At 34.4% G+C, this 17,215-nt stretch overlaps 1 protein-coding gene across 1 annotated transcript in view; it reads right to left on the bottom strand.

The window, feature by feature from the left end:
- LOC150084931 (uncharacterized) overlaps nucleotides 1-14,877 on the bottom strand; it is a 114,062-nt gene extending 99,185 nt beyond the window's left edge. Inside the window, exon 1 of the mRNA XM_090376395.1 lies at nucleotides 14,716-14,877. Coding sequence (XP_090232521.1) covers nucleotides 14,716-14,776 — 61 coding nt within the window. The 5' untranslated portion in view covers nucleotides 14,777-14,877. The remainder of the gene's footprint in view (nucleotides 1-14,715) is intronic.
- Between the last annotated feature and the right edge of the window lie 2,338 nt (nucleotides 14,878-17,215).

Genomic DNA, 17,215 nt, shown 5'->3' with positions numbered 1-17,215 from the left:
TTTTTATACTAAGTATTTAAAAAAAATGTTGCACGAATATCACCTCACAGCTACCCATAATGCGAAAATAACGTGGTGAGGTTTTAGTATAGAGTCCTTGACTATTGTCTAGAAGTTTTAACACCTCAGGCAGAGCCGTAACTAGGTATTCCTGTCCCCAGGAAATAAAAATTCTACGTTTCCCCGTCCTCCAGAAATAAACATTGCAAATTAATAATCGATAAACAAACAAACAAACAAACAATGAAATACTGCAAAATGTATCTCGCACTCACATTTCTTTATTTCAGAGTTAAAAAATACTCTCTGTATATACAGGGTGATTCTAAACTATTGTCGGGGTTTCCGTGGCCTATAATTTTCAAACCGGAAACAACAATCAAAAAAAGAGACAACTGGAAGAGAACAATCTTCCAGTTGTCTCTCCTCTGGCAACGCTGTACTGTACTGTACTCGCCGCATTGATGTCTGGGAGATATTGACGGCATTATTTCAAAATGGCAAAATGGTTCAAGAGAAGGCAATGTGCGTACTTTGGTTTTACGAAACAAAGTCCGTTATCACAACACAACGTCGTTACAGAACTCAGTATGGAAAAGATCCACCTTCAGGTAATGCATCCGACTTTGGAAACGCTTGCCTTCTGATTTCTAACCCATTTCCCTTTTTTTTTTCCTTTTTTTTTCATGGCATGAATGAAGGTAAGGGTTCCTTGTCAAATTGTATTTTTTTAACCTTAAAGTAATTAATGCACTCTGTAAATGACCGCTGAGAACTTTCCTTTACTTCTCCATCAGAACAAATATTCGAGCTTGCCTCCTTTAGCGACAATACACTTCTCAGAGTCTTCTCGTGTATTGTCGAACACCTTAAATTTTCGGAACGTTCCGAATTTTTTTTAAACCATCTACGATCCGTGACGAGAATTTGTGCATTACGAAATGGAATAGCGTAAACAAAAGCCCTCACATGTCCCTATAGAAAGAAATCCAGTGGAAGATCGTACAGGCCACTCAGTTAGTCTACCTTTACCTATCTAAAACGGCCAAGATACTTATTATCGAGAAATTATCGAGCAGTGAAGCTTAAATGTGTTGGAACTCATCGTGCATGAACCACAATTGACGGTATGTTTCCAACGGAACTTCTTCCTTCAAGAAATGCCTGTAATTTTAGCATATATGTCAGGAAAAATGAACCAATAATACCGGTCCAAATGTTCCAATGAAACTACTATTGAGAATGAGACTGGGTGATGACATGAGGATTTTCACATGAGCATTGGTAATTGTTGTGAAAATTCAAAAATGACTTTTATGAATTATGATTCATGCGCAAATAGTTGACAATGGAACAAGGTTCAATGCACTGCTGCTGCTATAGAAGCCAAAACATCACTTGTGGATGAAAATAATCTTATTTTCATCTTTTTCTCTAGCTATTCTTCCCCAGCAGGTGTTCGGACATTTCTGGTTCTTGCTCAATCAGGAGTAACAGGTGAAAAAGACCCTATCTTTCGAAGACAATGATAGGTAGCCACAAAAGTGACTCTGGATGGACATCATCCTCCACCGGGAAAAGCTTCCCGGCGGAGACGATGTGATTCACTATTGTTTCCATTCACTGATCAATAAATAGGAAAGTCATAATTTCACTGAAAATCAATTAAGGCCAATTGTAATAAAGTAACTGTAAGATGTTTGGTATACTGTGTCCAAATACGGAGGCCGCAACTAAAAAAAAGACACGGAGCCTTTTGAAAGGATTCAAAGACGGACAGTGCGCCTGAAAAGATGGACAAAAGGGGATCCACATGATGAAAGACTTGGATTATGTGGGCTCCACAGCTTCACAACCTGGAACCTTAAAAGAGACCAGATTGAAGTCTATTAAGCTCTGAAAGGAGAAGGTAAAATGAATGAGACTGAAATTTTCACTATTATAAATGATTCAGAACTAGGGGCCATGAATTGAAATTACAGAAGGAAGAGTTTTAGAGTAGATTGCAGGAAGTTTTGCTATAGACAGTGAGTTGTTAATTATTGGAATAAGTGACCTGCGTCATTAGTTGATGTTGATAGACTGGAAATTCAAAGTCAGCTAAGTAAATACCTACGTGAGGAGAGAATTACATTGGTAGTTTCTTGCTCATTTATTATTTTATTTTGTTATTTAAAAACAAGAATAGACTAGAAATAACACCCATAACTGAACACATCTAACACTACAAACAGAAATGACTACAACATGTAAAAAGAATGGATAAAACCAGGATACTTCGTCATATTCTCCAATACATCCCTGGAGGAAGAATAAGAATGCCAGGAAAGCCAGCTAAGATATGGCTGGAGACCATAACAGGCCACTAGACCTACTACCTGATAGGATGATGATGATGGCGATGATTTTGTTATTTATTTATTGGCTAGTGCAGCAAAAGCACGGGGAGCTTCCTTTCACCATGTAGCTAATTCTAATACCTTATACAATATTAAATAAAATGAATGACTGCCATTTCAGTATTAGAGTAAAATTATTCGTGGTTAAGATTACTTAAAATTAATCGGATTAAAAATAACAACAGGAATTGTTGTTATTTTTAATATTATTGATTAACTTAAGGGTAACTTCAGAACAACTGAAAAACAAAACAAGAAAACAATTCATTTTAAAAGCAGTGGTCTCACCCAAAAGTTGAAGGATTCGATTAAAATTAGAATACATGTACAGTGACTTAAAATGTGAAAATGATTCACATTCACCTGTCACCTTACTCACTGACAAGTGGATTTACTTTCTCTCTATATACTAATACATATATATAATATATAATATACATATATATATAATAAATACACTACTTTATCTCCATAGAAAGAAAGTAAATACTCTATCGAGGGAAAAAAAGAAAACAGGTTACAACTCGGAAATTAAGCTTCTTTTATTTTTGTACTCTATAGTAAAGATGATTTATTTTTAAATCCTGCATTTTTGCGGCCCTGTTTTTGATGCACCGGGTGCGAATTTTCCCCTTGCTCCCTCCTTAGTTACGATAGCTGGCCTGAGGTACGCTATTTGATAATTGAATACCGCTGAAATGTAACGCAATGGGTACATTGACCTAAACTGTTGAATAATGGAAAGCTAATAATTGCAGTAATGGTGTGATTAAGCGAACATCATTGAACTTAAAAACTTCTCATCATTATTTTCTTTTTTTTTTTATTTCTGTTGATTTCCATCGATTTAGGAAATTCTTAATATTCAGTGTGTATTATTTTGTTTATAATTTTGTTTTTCTATACTTGGTGAATGCAGACATCACTTTCGATACAGTTGCTTTGGATACATTAAACAAATTAGTCAATTAATGCCCGTGCTAAACGTGCACTAACAATTTGACCACTTTGGAATTCAGACAAGTCGATCATTTTCTTCTTGTACCTTTTTATGATAACTCTAAATAAATATTAGCTTTTATCGTCTTTCCTTCACAATACTACCTGTATGAAACAAAAAGCATCATTGCGTGTTCAGAAATATGTCAAATAGCCATTGCAAAAAACTATTACTTTCATATCAGATGTTTCATTATTTTTTCCACTCCCTAAACATAAGATGTAGATCTTATGTTTGAACAAATATAGTTTTTTGAATAGCTGGTTAAACAAAAATCCAATCCAAATTATACAACTGAAGCCAATGATATGATTATATGCTAGTTGCAGTTGTAGTAGTCTGGTATTTAAATGCATATCGTATTCAAAGTTAAGTCACAACAGTGAAATCTAAAAAAAATCAAGAAAAAAAAATACTAACTTGATGGAATTCTATCAAAACTTTTATGGAAGAGTATCGTTATAAGATTCAGTTATATTGATTTTGAAAATAAATATTCCTCTATTTTTATGAATAATAATCATGAGATTATGATCTATGTTTACAAGGCTGATGAAAGCTTCGTGGTTATAAACCACTCTCCTCTACAAGACAAATCTTGGTTGAATTGTTCTGAGAGGGAATAAATGCGCTTCATTTCTTCTCCCAAAAACATTCCAGACATTCCCAGTCGGATTCAGGTCCAGAAATAAATCCAATAGGGCACTCTATCCGAAATATATATGCTCAATTTGAAAGAATTCATCAGCCAACTGAGTTGCATGTGAAAGAGCATTGCCATCTGTAAAAATGAATTCATTGATAATGTTTTTAAAAGCCTCTTTATTTCAACTTTCATGTCTACTCTACTACGTGAGTAGGGAAGCATGTAATTTGTGTTTTCTTATCTACTTGGTTTTTTTGACGTGAATAACGTCTTTAAATTCGGCCCGGTATAGGGGGGGGATCTCTACGAAAATTCTACGATAAGGCCTCCGTAGCCGAGTGGTCAGGAGAGAGATTGCAGTAGCACACGCTCTTTGAGTAGACCGGAGTTCAAGCCCCTGACTGCTGAATACGGTCGATCTGCCAACCCGCACTGGACCAGCGTGGCAGATTATGGTCCATTTCCCTCAGCATGAATTGTTGAGGAGGCTTCCATCCTGCAGTGGGTTGATAATGGCTGCATTTTACCTACGAAAATTCTAGCGACCAAAAAAATGGCAATAGTTGTCGCGCTTATAGCTCGTAAACTATAAATGATAATCTAATGATTTAAATTTTTTTTGGATAGAGGATTTATGTCCGTGTCTAAAATGGTGGGTATTGGGGGTGTGCAGCAGCGGTGAGGGGTGGGTAGCGCTTGTGCCTGAACACTGAAAATGGCGACGCCGCGCGGCGTTTGGGCTGTGTAAGAGATAGGACGTTGAAATTGGTGTCAATTTGGAGAGAATAACAGGATCTACAATATTATTTAGCAGTAATAACCGATAAAATAAAATTTTTAAAGTTATAAGCTGATAAGTGTGCTGAGTTCAAGAAAATTTTCATAATGTCGAAAAAATTGCAAATGAAATATGAACAGAAATGTAAGAGACGTATATCATTGGAAAGAAAAATTCAAAAGTTCAACTTGAAGTACATTTCTACAACGCCCACTATTCTGGGCAACACTTGTATAGCTTTAACCTTTGTAAGAAACATCGATGTAAATACTATGCCATATGTATCTTACTTCTCCTATCGTCGGGCTTTGATAAATAAAATTATACTTCACTTATTCACCAAGACTATTCATTGACATCTTACCTTTCCTCTAATAACACAAAGACGGATTCACGCCTTAAACGATTGCGGTTGTGTCCCCGTACACAACCCACCCCATTTTTTTTTTTTTTGCCAGTGCAGCAAAATCCTGTGGCTACTTCCTTGCAGTATACGAATACTATTACTATATACTCGATCCATATCTAGACAAGACCTTAGGTCCAAGATTTCTAAAAATACATTGTTCTTTGTGACAAACTCCAATGTTCTCTGTGCCTACCAAATCTATAGGTTCTCTATAGAGAGAACTTGTAAAGCATCATTTGAGACTGTTCTGTAGGCCGAGTCACCCAAGAAGGGTAAATTTTTCTGCCGATACTAGCACTCTTCTGACCATAAAATTATTTACCTTATGTCCCCACATTTCACAAGTATAAATTACTATCGGAAGGAATAAACATTTGTAGAATAAGTCAAGGGGCGTGCCATTTACCCTCCACTCTACTCTCACAATTTTACAAATCTCTGCATAAACATTCCTGACCTTCTCTCTCAGTGACTTAGCGTGGGGCAAAAATGTTAACTGTTCATCTAGTACAACACCGAGGTATCCGACCTGGGGGACATATGAAATTGGGCTTCCAAAGATCTTTATGGTAGGATTTCGTCCACAACTGAGTCTCCCTTTTAGTGAAATCATCTTAGTTCTGCCGTTGTAGTGTAGCACAGTTGGTAGAATCGGCGTCCTCCCCACACCGGGTAGGAAACACCTGGGTTTGAGTCCCGTCGATGATGAGAACAAGTTTTATGGACCTTTTTCACAACGTGTCTGAGTTAGTAAGATCACATGAAATTTACACACAGTATATACGGAGCTAGAGGGTCTAGTCGCTAATGCTCCTAAAACTCAATAACAACATCACCTTCGTTTTCTTCATCGAGACTACCATCTTATGTCTTTCCACCCAAAGCTTTTCCGCCTTCAAGGCACACCTGGCCCTTTCTTCGAGCTGCTTCCTGGAGTTTCTTAACACCAATAACGTCAAGTCATCGGCGTAGGCTGTCATTTCAACTCCATCAGTTTGTTCTTTAAGCAGCTTATCGATCACTTATTCCAGGCGTACGGTCCCACGATGGAGCCATGTGGCCCCTCGTGTTACTTCCTTCTTTATTTCAGTAAAACTAGTTACTATCTTTACATATCTGCTATTAAAGTAGTCTGTCATTACTCTATTACCCTGCATTTTCCTTAACTTACTAAGGAAACTCCCACCAAAACTCTTCAAATGCCCTCCCCGAAAGTCAATAAAAACACCAAAGTATAATTTCAAAAGAGTACTGAATCAAAGCCACCATTTTAACAATTGCTCTTTCATCTGATCCGCTTCTCCTGTATCCATACTTCCTGGGAGATTCCAAAGCATTCTCTTGATATTTCTCATTTATCCTGTTAAGCAACATTCTTTCAAAGACTCTCCCTAGAACAGACAATAAAGCTATTTGCAGTTAAGAACCAAGCTCCAACTTATCCTTCCTTCTCAGGGCTCTTCAACAAAATTTTAACAATAGCCTCTTTTCATATCAAAGGAAAGACGCTTTCTTTTAAACAACTTTATACGTATTCAGGACAAAATTTATATCAACTTCTACTAATTTCTTTAATGCCTTTACTTCTATTTTGTCCCTTCCCGAAGCCTTATTATTCTTTGTCAAAGACAGGGCATTTTTATCAAGTCTGATTTGCTATGTTTAAGAAATCCTAATCATATTACAATGACGATGACATTCGATTCATGTATTTGAAAATAATGATGCTCTTTATTGCACTTGTGTACAAGTACCTTTTTTCCATAATGGCCGTATACCTGGGCATTACTAATTGTATAATGTCTGTATTAAATACGATTCTTTGATAACCACAAAATACAGTAATTCTACCATTATTATATATAATTATTATATGTAATTCTACCATTATTACAAACTATCACAGTTTGCACTACAGCTTGTTTATTTAACAAATACCATTCGGCGACGCATTCACGATACAATACCACCCCTTTTCATCAATGAACTGTTGGTTTCAGAAAAGCACTACTTAGTAGACAGTCAGTATTACGAATTATGTGAGTGAAAAGTATACAGATGAGAGAGAGAGAGCAAACGAATGACCTTCAACTACCTTTGGAATTTCTCTCCACTATAATAATATCGTAACAGTATGTTCCTTTATTTCTTTGTTGTTAATGGGCTCAGTTGAGGTATCTTTCTTCTGCTTGTACCTTTGTTTATCCCAGGTATACCGCCGTTAGGGAGAAAGGTTGCACTTCTGCAAAAGTACAATAAAGGGCATTATTATGAAATACATGGATTGAACGTTATTGTTATTGTAAAACGATTATGGTTTCTTAAACATAGTAAACTGATTTGGCGCCCTCGCAGTTAGCACAGTGGTTATAATCACCCATACCCAGCGGAAAAGCCTGAATTCAAATCTCGTCGATGACGAAGGTTGCATGTTGTTTTTTATAACCTCTCTCCCGGAAACTTGGGCTTTTGGTACAGCAAACAGCAAGTCGACCGAAGGATACACGCAGTTACAGACACAGTATACTGACGCCTCGTAGCCTTAGTTTCTTTGGAGATTCACATACTTAACCGAACTGTTCTAACGATCGTGTGCTATTTATACACCTTCATTTTACCGCTGTGTTTGCTATAAAACTACTAATGAGGCACGCTTTGATTGAAATTTGTAGCGCAGTTAATGGGAACAAACTTCTAAAATTAGACATCAGTCCCACATTTCTCGCTGTTTTCTGGGCATTAGTAAAAGCGACGTTAATGTTAGATTGATCGATATTTTCCGGCCATCATAGTTATTGACATTGCAGCTATCCTCTTCCCTTTTATCTCCACCTTCAATGACCTTGGATGGCATAGTCTGTCTGAAATGATCAACTAAAAATAATAGAACTTCCCTGCCCTTTCTTCACCGTTAGGGAACTAATTAAGTCGGCCAAGTAATCATTCCTCATCAGCGTTATGAGCCGCGTTTCTGTGCTGATGCTGAAGTAATATTCCCTGCAGGTAGCGGACTAAACTCTCCGACGAATTCTGTATTTACGTGAGAGGAGTTTTTATTCAAAACTAAATTGACTGCTTCTGGAGGTTATCGCAATTTCAAAAGAGCATACCAAGCTTCATTAGGAAAACCTTAAATTATCTAATACCGAACCATGCAGACTGCGTTTAAGTTTATCTTTCCAGTTGAGATGTTTAGAGTCTAAAATGCTCCAAGGCCTGATAATTACCAAATACTGGTTATAGTAGAATCTCCTTCCGAGGGAAGCAAACTTATTAATACTGGAGAAGTGAGTAGCTGGTTCTTACAGCAGAGTGCCAAGAAATGTCGTAATTGAAGTGGAACCATTTTATAACACGCATGAATGACTAGTGGACTAACATTTATTTTTGTTTCGGTTTGCAAAATATGCCCTTAAACTTAGGCCAATGGCAAAAAGTTCAGTTCTCTATATTTAGTTTTATTTTGTGTAAAGAACACGGAATAGAGAAGAGGTGGTGAAAGTCATAATGCGGGTTACTTCATCAGTGTGCGAAGGAAGTGTACGAACCATAACTGGTCATCGTCAGCCTACAGTTAGAAAACAGGAAATTATTGCAGCAATAATAGGAAATCAGTAAAAGAATTCAAGTTTTAATTGTTTATTAAACTTCAAACTAGGTTTTCTTTGCCGAAATCTTTCTGTATTTCACTGTGAATGATAATATTGATAGCACGATAAAGAAACACTGGATCAAATGATGTGTATTGTAAAAAGGGAGGGGATGAAAACGCTGAAAATCTGTTCTACATTACTAAAAGTATTCGGGCAGTATCACGTTTGGATAAACACGAGTTTCGATGAAGAAATTAATAAAATATTACCCCACCCTAATAACAGCATTGATCTGTCTTGGAACCCTTTTAATCAGCTCCTGCTATCCCCTCCTAGCAGTCAATAGGAATTTGTATCCATTTCTCCTTCAATGTGCGGGTATAGATCTGTTCTTCCACCGATTTTTCTGTTTGGTAGGAAATCCTCGGAAAAATCCAAGGAATCCCTAGAAGAGTGATGGGCAAAATCATTGCTATGGACTCTGAAACTATTTTGAGTGGATATCGAATCAGATTATGGAAATAGATGTGCATAAAATAATTAAATGTTCATCACTATAAAAAATTATACATTAAAGTAACTTTACATCAACATTAAGTTAAGATATCATTTGGAGCAATGCCGAGGTTTTACAACGTGAGCTACATCGGAATCAAAAGAATATAAATACAGTTGGATCACGGAATTCTGACAAAAATGGAAATTGTTCTTATTATGCTTGGTTTGTCTAGTCCTGTAAGGGTGAGAGAGAGAAGCATCTGTTGGTGTTATAGTATCTTATTGTAACCAAGTTAAGAAAGTATTCCCAAAGCGAAACCAAGAATTTTCTTGCACTCTTGCCGTTTAAGATTAAGCATCATGAAATAATTATCATTATTATTATTATGGATGTACTCGAATGAATTTTTTTGCTTGTTGATTTGCTAAAATAGTTGGAATGCATTAATTTAGAAAACTCAGTTGATGTACAAAGTTTTTTAAATATTTTTGTCCAAACTTTTCGTCCTATTACATCCGATTCATTTGAAGTTTAAATTAAAAGAAAAGTGCACGCGCATCGTTTCCTCTTGGTGATTTTTGTAACCTTTCTAGTTGCTAAGTGTTATCTATAGTGCGGCTACTTATCGATGAACACTCATCCGTGCCCCTTCATCTCTGAGCAGCGATAACATAATTAATGACTGACAAGATTGTTAACGTGGAGTTTCCTGAAGGTAAAATGAGAATGTTAACTATAAATCATGATTGATATATATTGGCTGAAGCAGTGGATTCTGGGGCGAGACGTTCCTTCTCTTTGTGAAACAGGTATCTAAGGAAGTGAATTTGATCTTGCTTAAGAATAGAAGATTAATCGAAGCTGAGTTCATGAACCCTACCCTGTGGCCGCAGGGTAGGGATTAATAGCGTGGATTTTTCTCGACGATTTCTGCAATCAGTTTTTCTCTTGCTGAACGAAAAACTCCTTTTCTGGTGAAAACCATGAAACACATAACTTTACACCAATGAACTCGGCTGCAGAGTGAAAATAGATTTCCCATCCGGGGCAGCGGAAACCACCCTAGATGGAAAGCCAATTTTCACTCCGACACTATCCACTGTATAATCCACGAAGGCCTTTACATCTTGTGCAGACTATAGCAAGTAATTTATCAAGGTAACAATATCTGGATAGATCACATTTCCTGCTGGCATGCCACAGCGTTCATCTTTGGGGCCGATATTATTTAATGTTCTTGTGAACGATTTGGTCCTTGTTCCATTGCCCCAGGGAGCGATAGCTTTATTCTATCCAGACGACATAAATTATTTATGTCCTGCAATAATCAAATAAATTGCATACGTTATTTTTTTACTAAATATTGACAAATGCAAGATAGTTTCTGTCAGAGACCCAACAAAAAGTATAATCTTATTTCACTATAACAGTGAGAACTAAATCATACCAATCGAAAACTCAGTTTCCAACCTTTGTATTTAACTACTCTTTTGTCATCCACGTTCAGCAAGTAACAAATAAAGCATACACGAAAATGAGATTCAAAATTTCGCATCACCTCTCAAAAACTCCAATCTAAGACGCTATTGACGTCATTAATACAAAATAACGAACTCACTCATTATACACCATTCTGCTACATTAGTGATGTAGTAGAAAAAACTCCAGGCAGGAAGCGCTTTGAGTTTTCCCACTGGATTTCTAACCTTATCGCACTATTGTGAAAATGTCAAAAAAAAAAAAAAAAGTAGGAGGAACATTTAATAAAAAATTATGTAAAAGTAATAAAGTGTAAGATTTATTAATCTTCCAATACTTTACATCAGCATAACTCGTTAAGGAACCTTTTAACCCTTATCAACATTTTTTAGTTTAAATATTAGTATGTAATTTTATATAATATTAAATATATTTCCAACAAAAAATAAAAATTAAAGAATAAGAAGATACCCTGTAATTTCTTAAATCACAGAGTGTTTGTATTTAACATTAAACACCCTTTTTTGTATAAACACCCTGCGATTTCTTAAGTTACAGGGTGTTTATCTTTCTTCAATAAAAATATTATATATATGTATTAAGTATATAATTGGAGGAATACAGAATTATATATGTATAACTTTATGCCTGATGGATGGAACATAATGAGTCTACTTCTATTTTGAAAAGTTGTAATTTTTCAGGATTATAATTATTTGGCTACCCAAATTTATATATTGGCCAATATACATATTTGAAATACTTTTAAACCTGCTTATATCTTTTAAAAATATATTTTAAAAAATTACATATCTTTTAAAATTTTTAAGATATAAAAATTTATATCTTTTAAAAATATATTTAAAAAAATTATATATCTTTTAAAATTTTAAGATATAAAAATTTATATCTTTTAAAAATATATTTAAAAAAATTTATATCTTTTAAAAATATATTTAAAAAAATTATATATCTTTTAAAATTTTAAGATATAAAAATTTATATCTTTTAAAAATATATTTTTAAAAGATATAAACTAGCAGTCTTTGGAAGAATATTATGTAACGGAAATTGTACTCTCCTCTATTCTTTGAGAATAATCACAGTATAAACTGAATCATTAACATCCTTCTACTAAAGAGCTGAATGTGACAAACTGAATATCTTAATTTCATTAGTTGACAAGTTAACTATTGACAAATTCCTCTTTGTTCATCCCATATCGAGGTCTGTAGTTATAAAAAGATGAGCTAAGCCTCTCAGTTATATTTTTATACTGTTTTTCTAGCGGATAAACAATCCAAATTTCACAATAAGCCTTTTATTTTACAACCCGAGAAAAGCTTCATTTTTGAGACCCTCTTTATCAAACTAAACTATTAAAATAAAGGCAAGATATTGTATATCTACTTAATGCAAGTGATGACCAGAGTATAAAATAAACGTTAAATTCTAAGATAAATACAAGAAATTTAATTAATTTCTATACAACTGCAAGAAATACAGTATTAAGTACTGTATTTGTTTAGATTTGGGAATACAGTAGATGAAATTCAGTAGAAGCCAAATCTATGAACAGGGCGGATGAGGCACCGATTCAAATGACACATCTGAAATTGCAGCCATTACAGGACGAGATTATAAGGAAGTAATTCCTATAGAAGAAATTATTTGTGTAGACATTTCTTTACAGTCCTTTTATTCATCTTGATATGGAACATTTCTGTCATACTCTGGTATTCATTCCCGTTGTTATCGATAGCTTTCCTTTATATTGTAGCTTTGTTCAGGTTTTAAAATAGGGAACTTTAATGAAAGACGAAAATTTCTGTATTAATTATTTTATAGGACTTTCATATTTATAATGAACATATAAACAAAGATTGCTGATTTTACCGATTTTACTGAGTTAAAACGTTTGAACATCTGAAACGTGTTGTACCACTTCATGGGAATACTCACTCTTCCCCCCCCCCCACGAGTTAAGTGAAAAATGTGGGAGAACGGTGTTACTCTCCTGCTGTTTTTCTTCCTATACACTACTGAGTTTCCATGAAAGAGAGCGTTAAATCCATCCGCACGGAGTTAACACTCTCCCTCATAGCAGCTCAACTGCACAAACATAATCTTTTCGGATTTTGTATTGTTAAATGGATGCAACAATATTTTATACACCTTTTTTATTTCACAAATTTTTAATAAAATGTTTTACCCAATAACGGAGCTATCTCTGAATCTCGGAATACATAGATGTATTTTAATGCCCTTTTACACTACTACCTTGCATTATTTATTTATTGCTGATCTTTTCGATAGTCAGCAATACCGTGAAAAAGCCAGTTACTTCTCGAGAGGAGGAAAATGGATGGATTCAGCTGTTTATGAAAGCAAGTGAGAAGGAAGGGGATGACGAGAAAGATATAAAAAGGAGAGAGAAAGAGTTGTATAAGGAAGACATGCAAATAAGTGAAAGATTAAGAAAGGAGAAAAGGAAGAGATGGGAAAAGGAGGAGAGAGAAAAAAGAAAGAAGGATGTAATGCACAAGTAGATAGGGCCGAAATAGAAAATTTTAAAAAAATTGGAATTAAAAGATGTCAAATTTTATATAAAATAAGATGAGGATTGAGAGAATTGTAATATTTCATTTAAACATCTTTCAGTGGTCTAGCTATTAAAATTGCAAATCATCGTGAAATATAAACTAGAACTGAAAGATAAGAAATGTTCAGAAATAGCAAACCAAGTTTTAAGATATTACCCAGAATTTAAAAACAATTCTAATTGCTGAAATAAATATGCTAAATGAACATTGAAAAATTAAAGTTAAATCTCTGATTTTAACAAAAGATATATCCACCAAAAAAAACAAAAAAAAAAAAAAACATCTGTTCATTTTATACTCCAGTTCTTAAGGAGCCATAACTGATGCATTTTAACTTTCCCAGTGGTCGTTATCAGCCAAGCTTTTTTTAATATAGTGTCATCAATACTAATTCTAAAGTGTAACTACTGATTCTAAAATTAGCTCTAAAACCTTGAAAAAAGAAAACCGAATTAAATATTCATATAAAATAAGTACGTTTCCTGAATCGATTTTTTATCTTTGTGTGAATGATTAAAAATTGGAAAACCAGTTTACTGCCAAGGGAACTTTCGAATAAGGGAAAACTAATTATATTCTGATTTATAAGAAAAAAAAAGATATTCAGTGATAATTTTATAATAAAACAATTTTATTCAATATTTCAAACTGCGTAAAATTTCAAAATATTATAATGTCAGTAATTGAAATTATAAAAGTATAAACATGCTAAGAAATAATATTTACATGAAAAGTCTTCCATTTATACACGAACTCTTTCTTTCTAGAATTCATCATAAATGTCAGACATTTTTTAGAAAATAAATATCCCATATTAATTTTCATGGTAGAAAAGTCATAAAGATTCATAAGTGAATATCAATTCGAAGCTTAATTTTGTTTTAACTTATTTTTTAATTCTGTGCTTTATTTTTTTCTAAAGATGCATATCTACACTTTCAAATGAAAGAGAATTAAAGAAATAAGAAATGTTCTTTAAACAAACAAAGCAGTAAAAGTAATAAATGTACTTTTCCATTTGCAATATATATATATATCATTAATAATATATAACTTCGCATATTATAGTACTTTCAAGAGTGACCGGAGGAAATTTATTTTCGATTTTTGTATCTCTCCCAACCCACTATTCTGCAGGAAACATTTATCTTTTTATAGCACGCAAAATACCAACGCAAGCTGTGAAGCGGAGGTTGCGATCGATTCATTTCGTCAGTGACTAAATTTATTTTTATTTTTATGAAAACATAAATTTGTTTTAGAAAAGGAAGCTTATTAACCCGGATGTTAAAGCGGTTTCGAAACTTACCACAGTGAGCCGAGAGAGCAAAGAGCATCATCTTCAAGACGGATTTCCATGCTGTTGCCATCGCTACCAATTCTCCATAAACGCCTTGTTACAACTGTTCTTCGCAGAGCATCTAAAGAACACTCGAACACATCATTTCAAGAGTTCGCCTTCTTGGCGCGACAGACGACGCTGATTTCACGAATTTACGTCAGAATGTTCAGCGCGAGCAAGTGCGCGCGCAAGTTTATACATTCTCTCACTCACAATAATAGGTGCTAGAACGCTCAAATGAACCATAGCTAAAATATGCATGGAGCTCAAAAACATGGAGATTATGGAATGCGAAAACATCATACACACCCACTTTTCACTTTTTTGCTTCGATTGCAATAAAACAAATTCCTTAAGAGAATGGCTACACGTATTCGGTTGATATATTTTGCAGTCATGCATTGATGCTGAATAGAATGGAAAATCGCATAGCTGCACACAACTCTCTCTCTCTCTCTCTCTCTCTCTCTCTCTCTCTCTCTCTCTCTCTCTCTCTCTCTCTCTCTCTCTCTCTCTCTCTCTCCATCTATTTCTCTAGCTAGCTTGCGAGTCATTAGTTTCTTATCAATAGATGTGTAACTCTATATGTGATTCAAAGCGATTATTCTATAATTGTGTAGTGATAAAAATCTCTCTAGATTCTACTTTTTACATAAATCAATGAAAAAGTCAAAGACCTCATAAATTCTTGAATTTCTGAATTTCAGTGCAGTTGAGAGTTAGTTCATCTGCTATAGTTACTTCCTGTTAAATGAAATAACGCTGGAATTTTTCAGAGAGAGAGAGACAGAGAGACAGACAGAGAATGCAATATATATAGCACCTGTAAAACATTCCTTCCGTCATGATATTTACGAACGACATTTGTAAAGTACTGAGTTATGAAATCTGTTTCATGAAATTTGGTAGAAATTGCGTCTCCACGGTGGATCGCGAATTTAAAATATTTAAAATTTAAAGAATCAATTAAATTATTATTTCTCTCAGTGATATTTGGTGTTTAATGAGTATTTTTAATTAGAATAAGCCACTAAGAAGACTAGTTTTAGTTTTCGCTATTTTAAACTGTATTCAGTGCTGTTAGGTATTTTTAATTTATTCGATTCCCAGTTTTCATCCTTATACACTGAAAGGCATATCATAGCAACGGAAACACAATGCTGACAACTGAAGATCTCGCAATCTGCCGTGCTGTTTTGCCGTTTCTACCATCGATTTACTCTAGTGACGTCATCTCGTCTTTTCTGCATCCAGGCAACTGTAAGCTTTCGGTGTGTCTACTTTATGGGTTTGGCTGAATTTCACTTTCTTGACACGGTCCAAGTGCTCAGAGATCCAATGTGATTAATGTCACGCCATATCTCGCACTGTCATTTCCCCCTTGTACGTAAAATCCTGACAACGGATGATAAACACAAACCTGCGGCACTTGTATGGAAAAGCTTTCAAATTGAAGCTTCTCTGCAAGAATAGTTTGTTTGCGGGAAAGCTATAGTCGCAGGGGTAGGCAAACGTCTCATCAAGTACGTAAAAGGCTGTTTCATCAATTGCAACTTTTGAAAGAAACTTCCTATTCAATACACCATTTTATATATATAGTACCATTGTGTGCGTGAAGATGTGTTATTGATATCAGAAGAATATTTTATTTAGTAATACCCTGCACCACGTTTGAATGCCCAGAGCATTATTCCTAATGGGGGAACTTACCTGTTCGAAGATACTGACTGAATGATGATACAGTAGTTAAATTTGATTGTAATTTTCCTTTCAAGTTTACAGTATTCTAACTAAAATAATGTCTTGTGTAATAAGTTTTTTCTTTTGATAATGTATTGTGTAGTAGATTCTCGTTAATCCAAGTTCCGTTTAATCCGACATCACTCCTAGCAAAAAGAAAGATACACCTGTGTAATAATTTAATGGATTCGTATGGCTATATAAAATAATTTTTTACTCATTAAAATTGTTTATCTACCAGTTGAAGAAATATTTAAATATATTTTTAATTTGCTATAGGGCTATAATACAAGCAAAACAGACGTTTTTTGTTTGTTTCCCTGTACGTTTTTATTATTTACATAATTTTATTATATTTTCTTTTATTAATTTAAAAGTTTTTATTTTTAATCATTCAAATCACAAAATACATACATTAAAGAGTTATCATTCCATACCATTTTTGTCGATTCTGGTCTCGTTTATCTATTATAGAAACCATATTGCAATTGAAAATTGATTAGAGTTGACTGCAAATTCGTGTGCTCTGCGGATTGCCAGTAAATATGGTAGATGTGTTCTTCATCTGAATACAAATATCCGCAGAGAAACATTAGTTTTTTGATGCAGTAGGTATTTCTTAGTCCCTGTTAACTAGAGAAACAGCTACACGCTGTTGGACGCTCATTATGGAAAGTATTCGAGGGATTTATCCTGGAAGCCACAATTGCATTTGTTCAAGTGCAGA

The sequence above is a fragment of the Mastigoproctus giganteus genome, chromosome 6, assembly GCF_048544385.1.
Source record: "Mastigoproctus giganteus isolate SK-2022 chromosome 6, ASM4854438v1, whole genome shotgun sequence".
Taxonomy (NCBI): domain Eukaryota; kingdom Metazoa; phylum Arthropoda; class Arachnida; order Uropygi; family Thelyphonidae; genus Mastigoproctus; species Mastigoproctus giganteus.
This window is presented reverse-complemented; position numbering and strand designations above follow the sequence as displayed.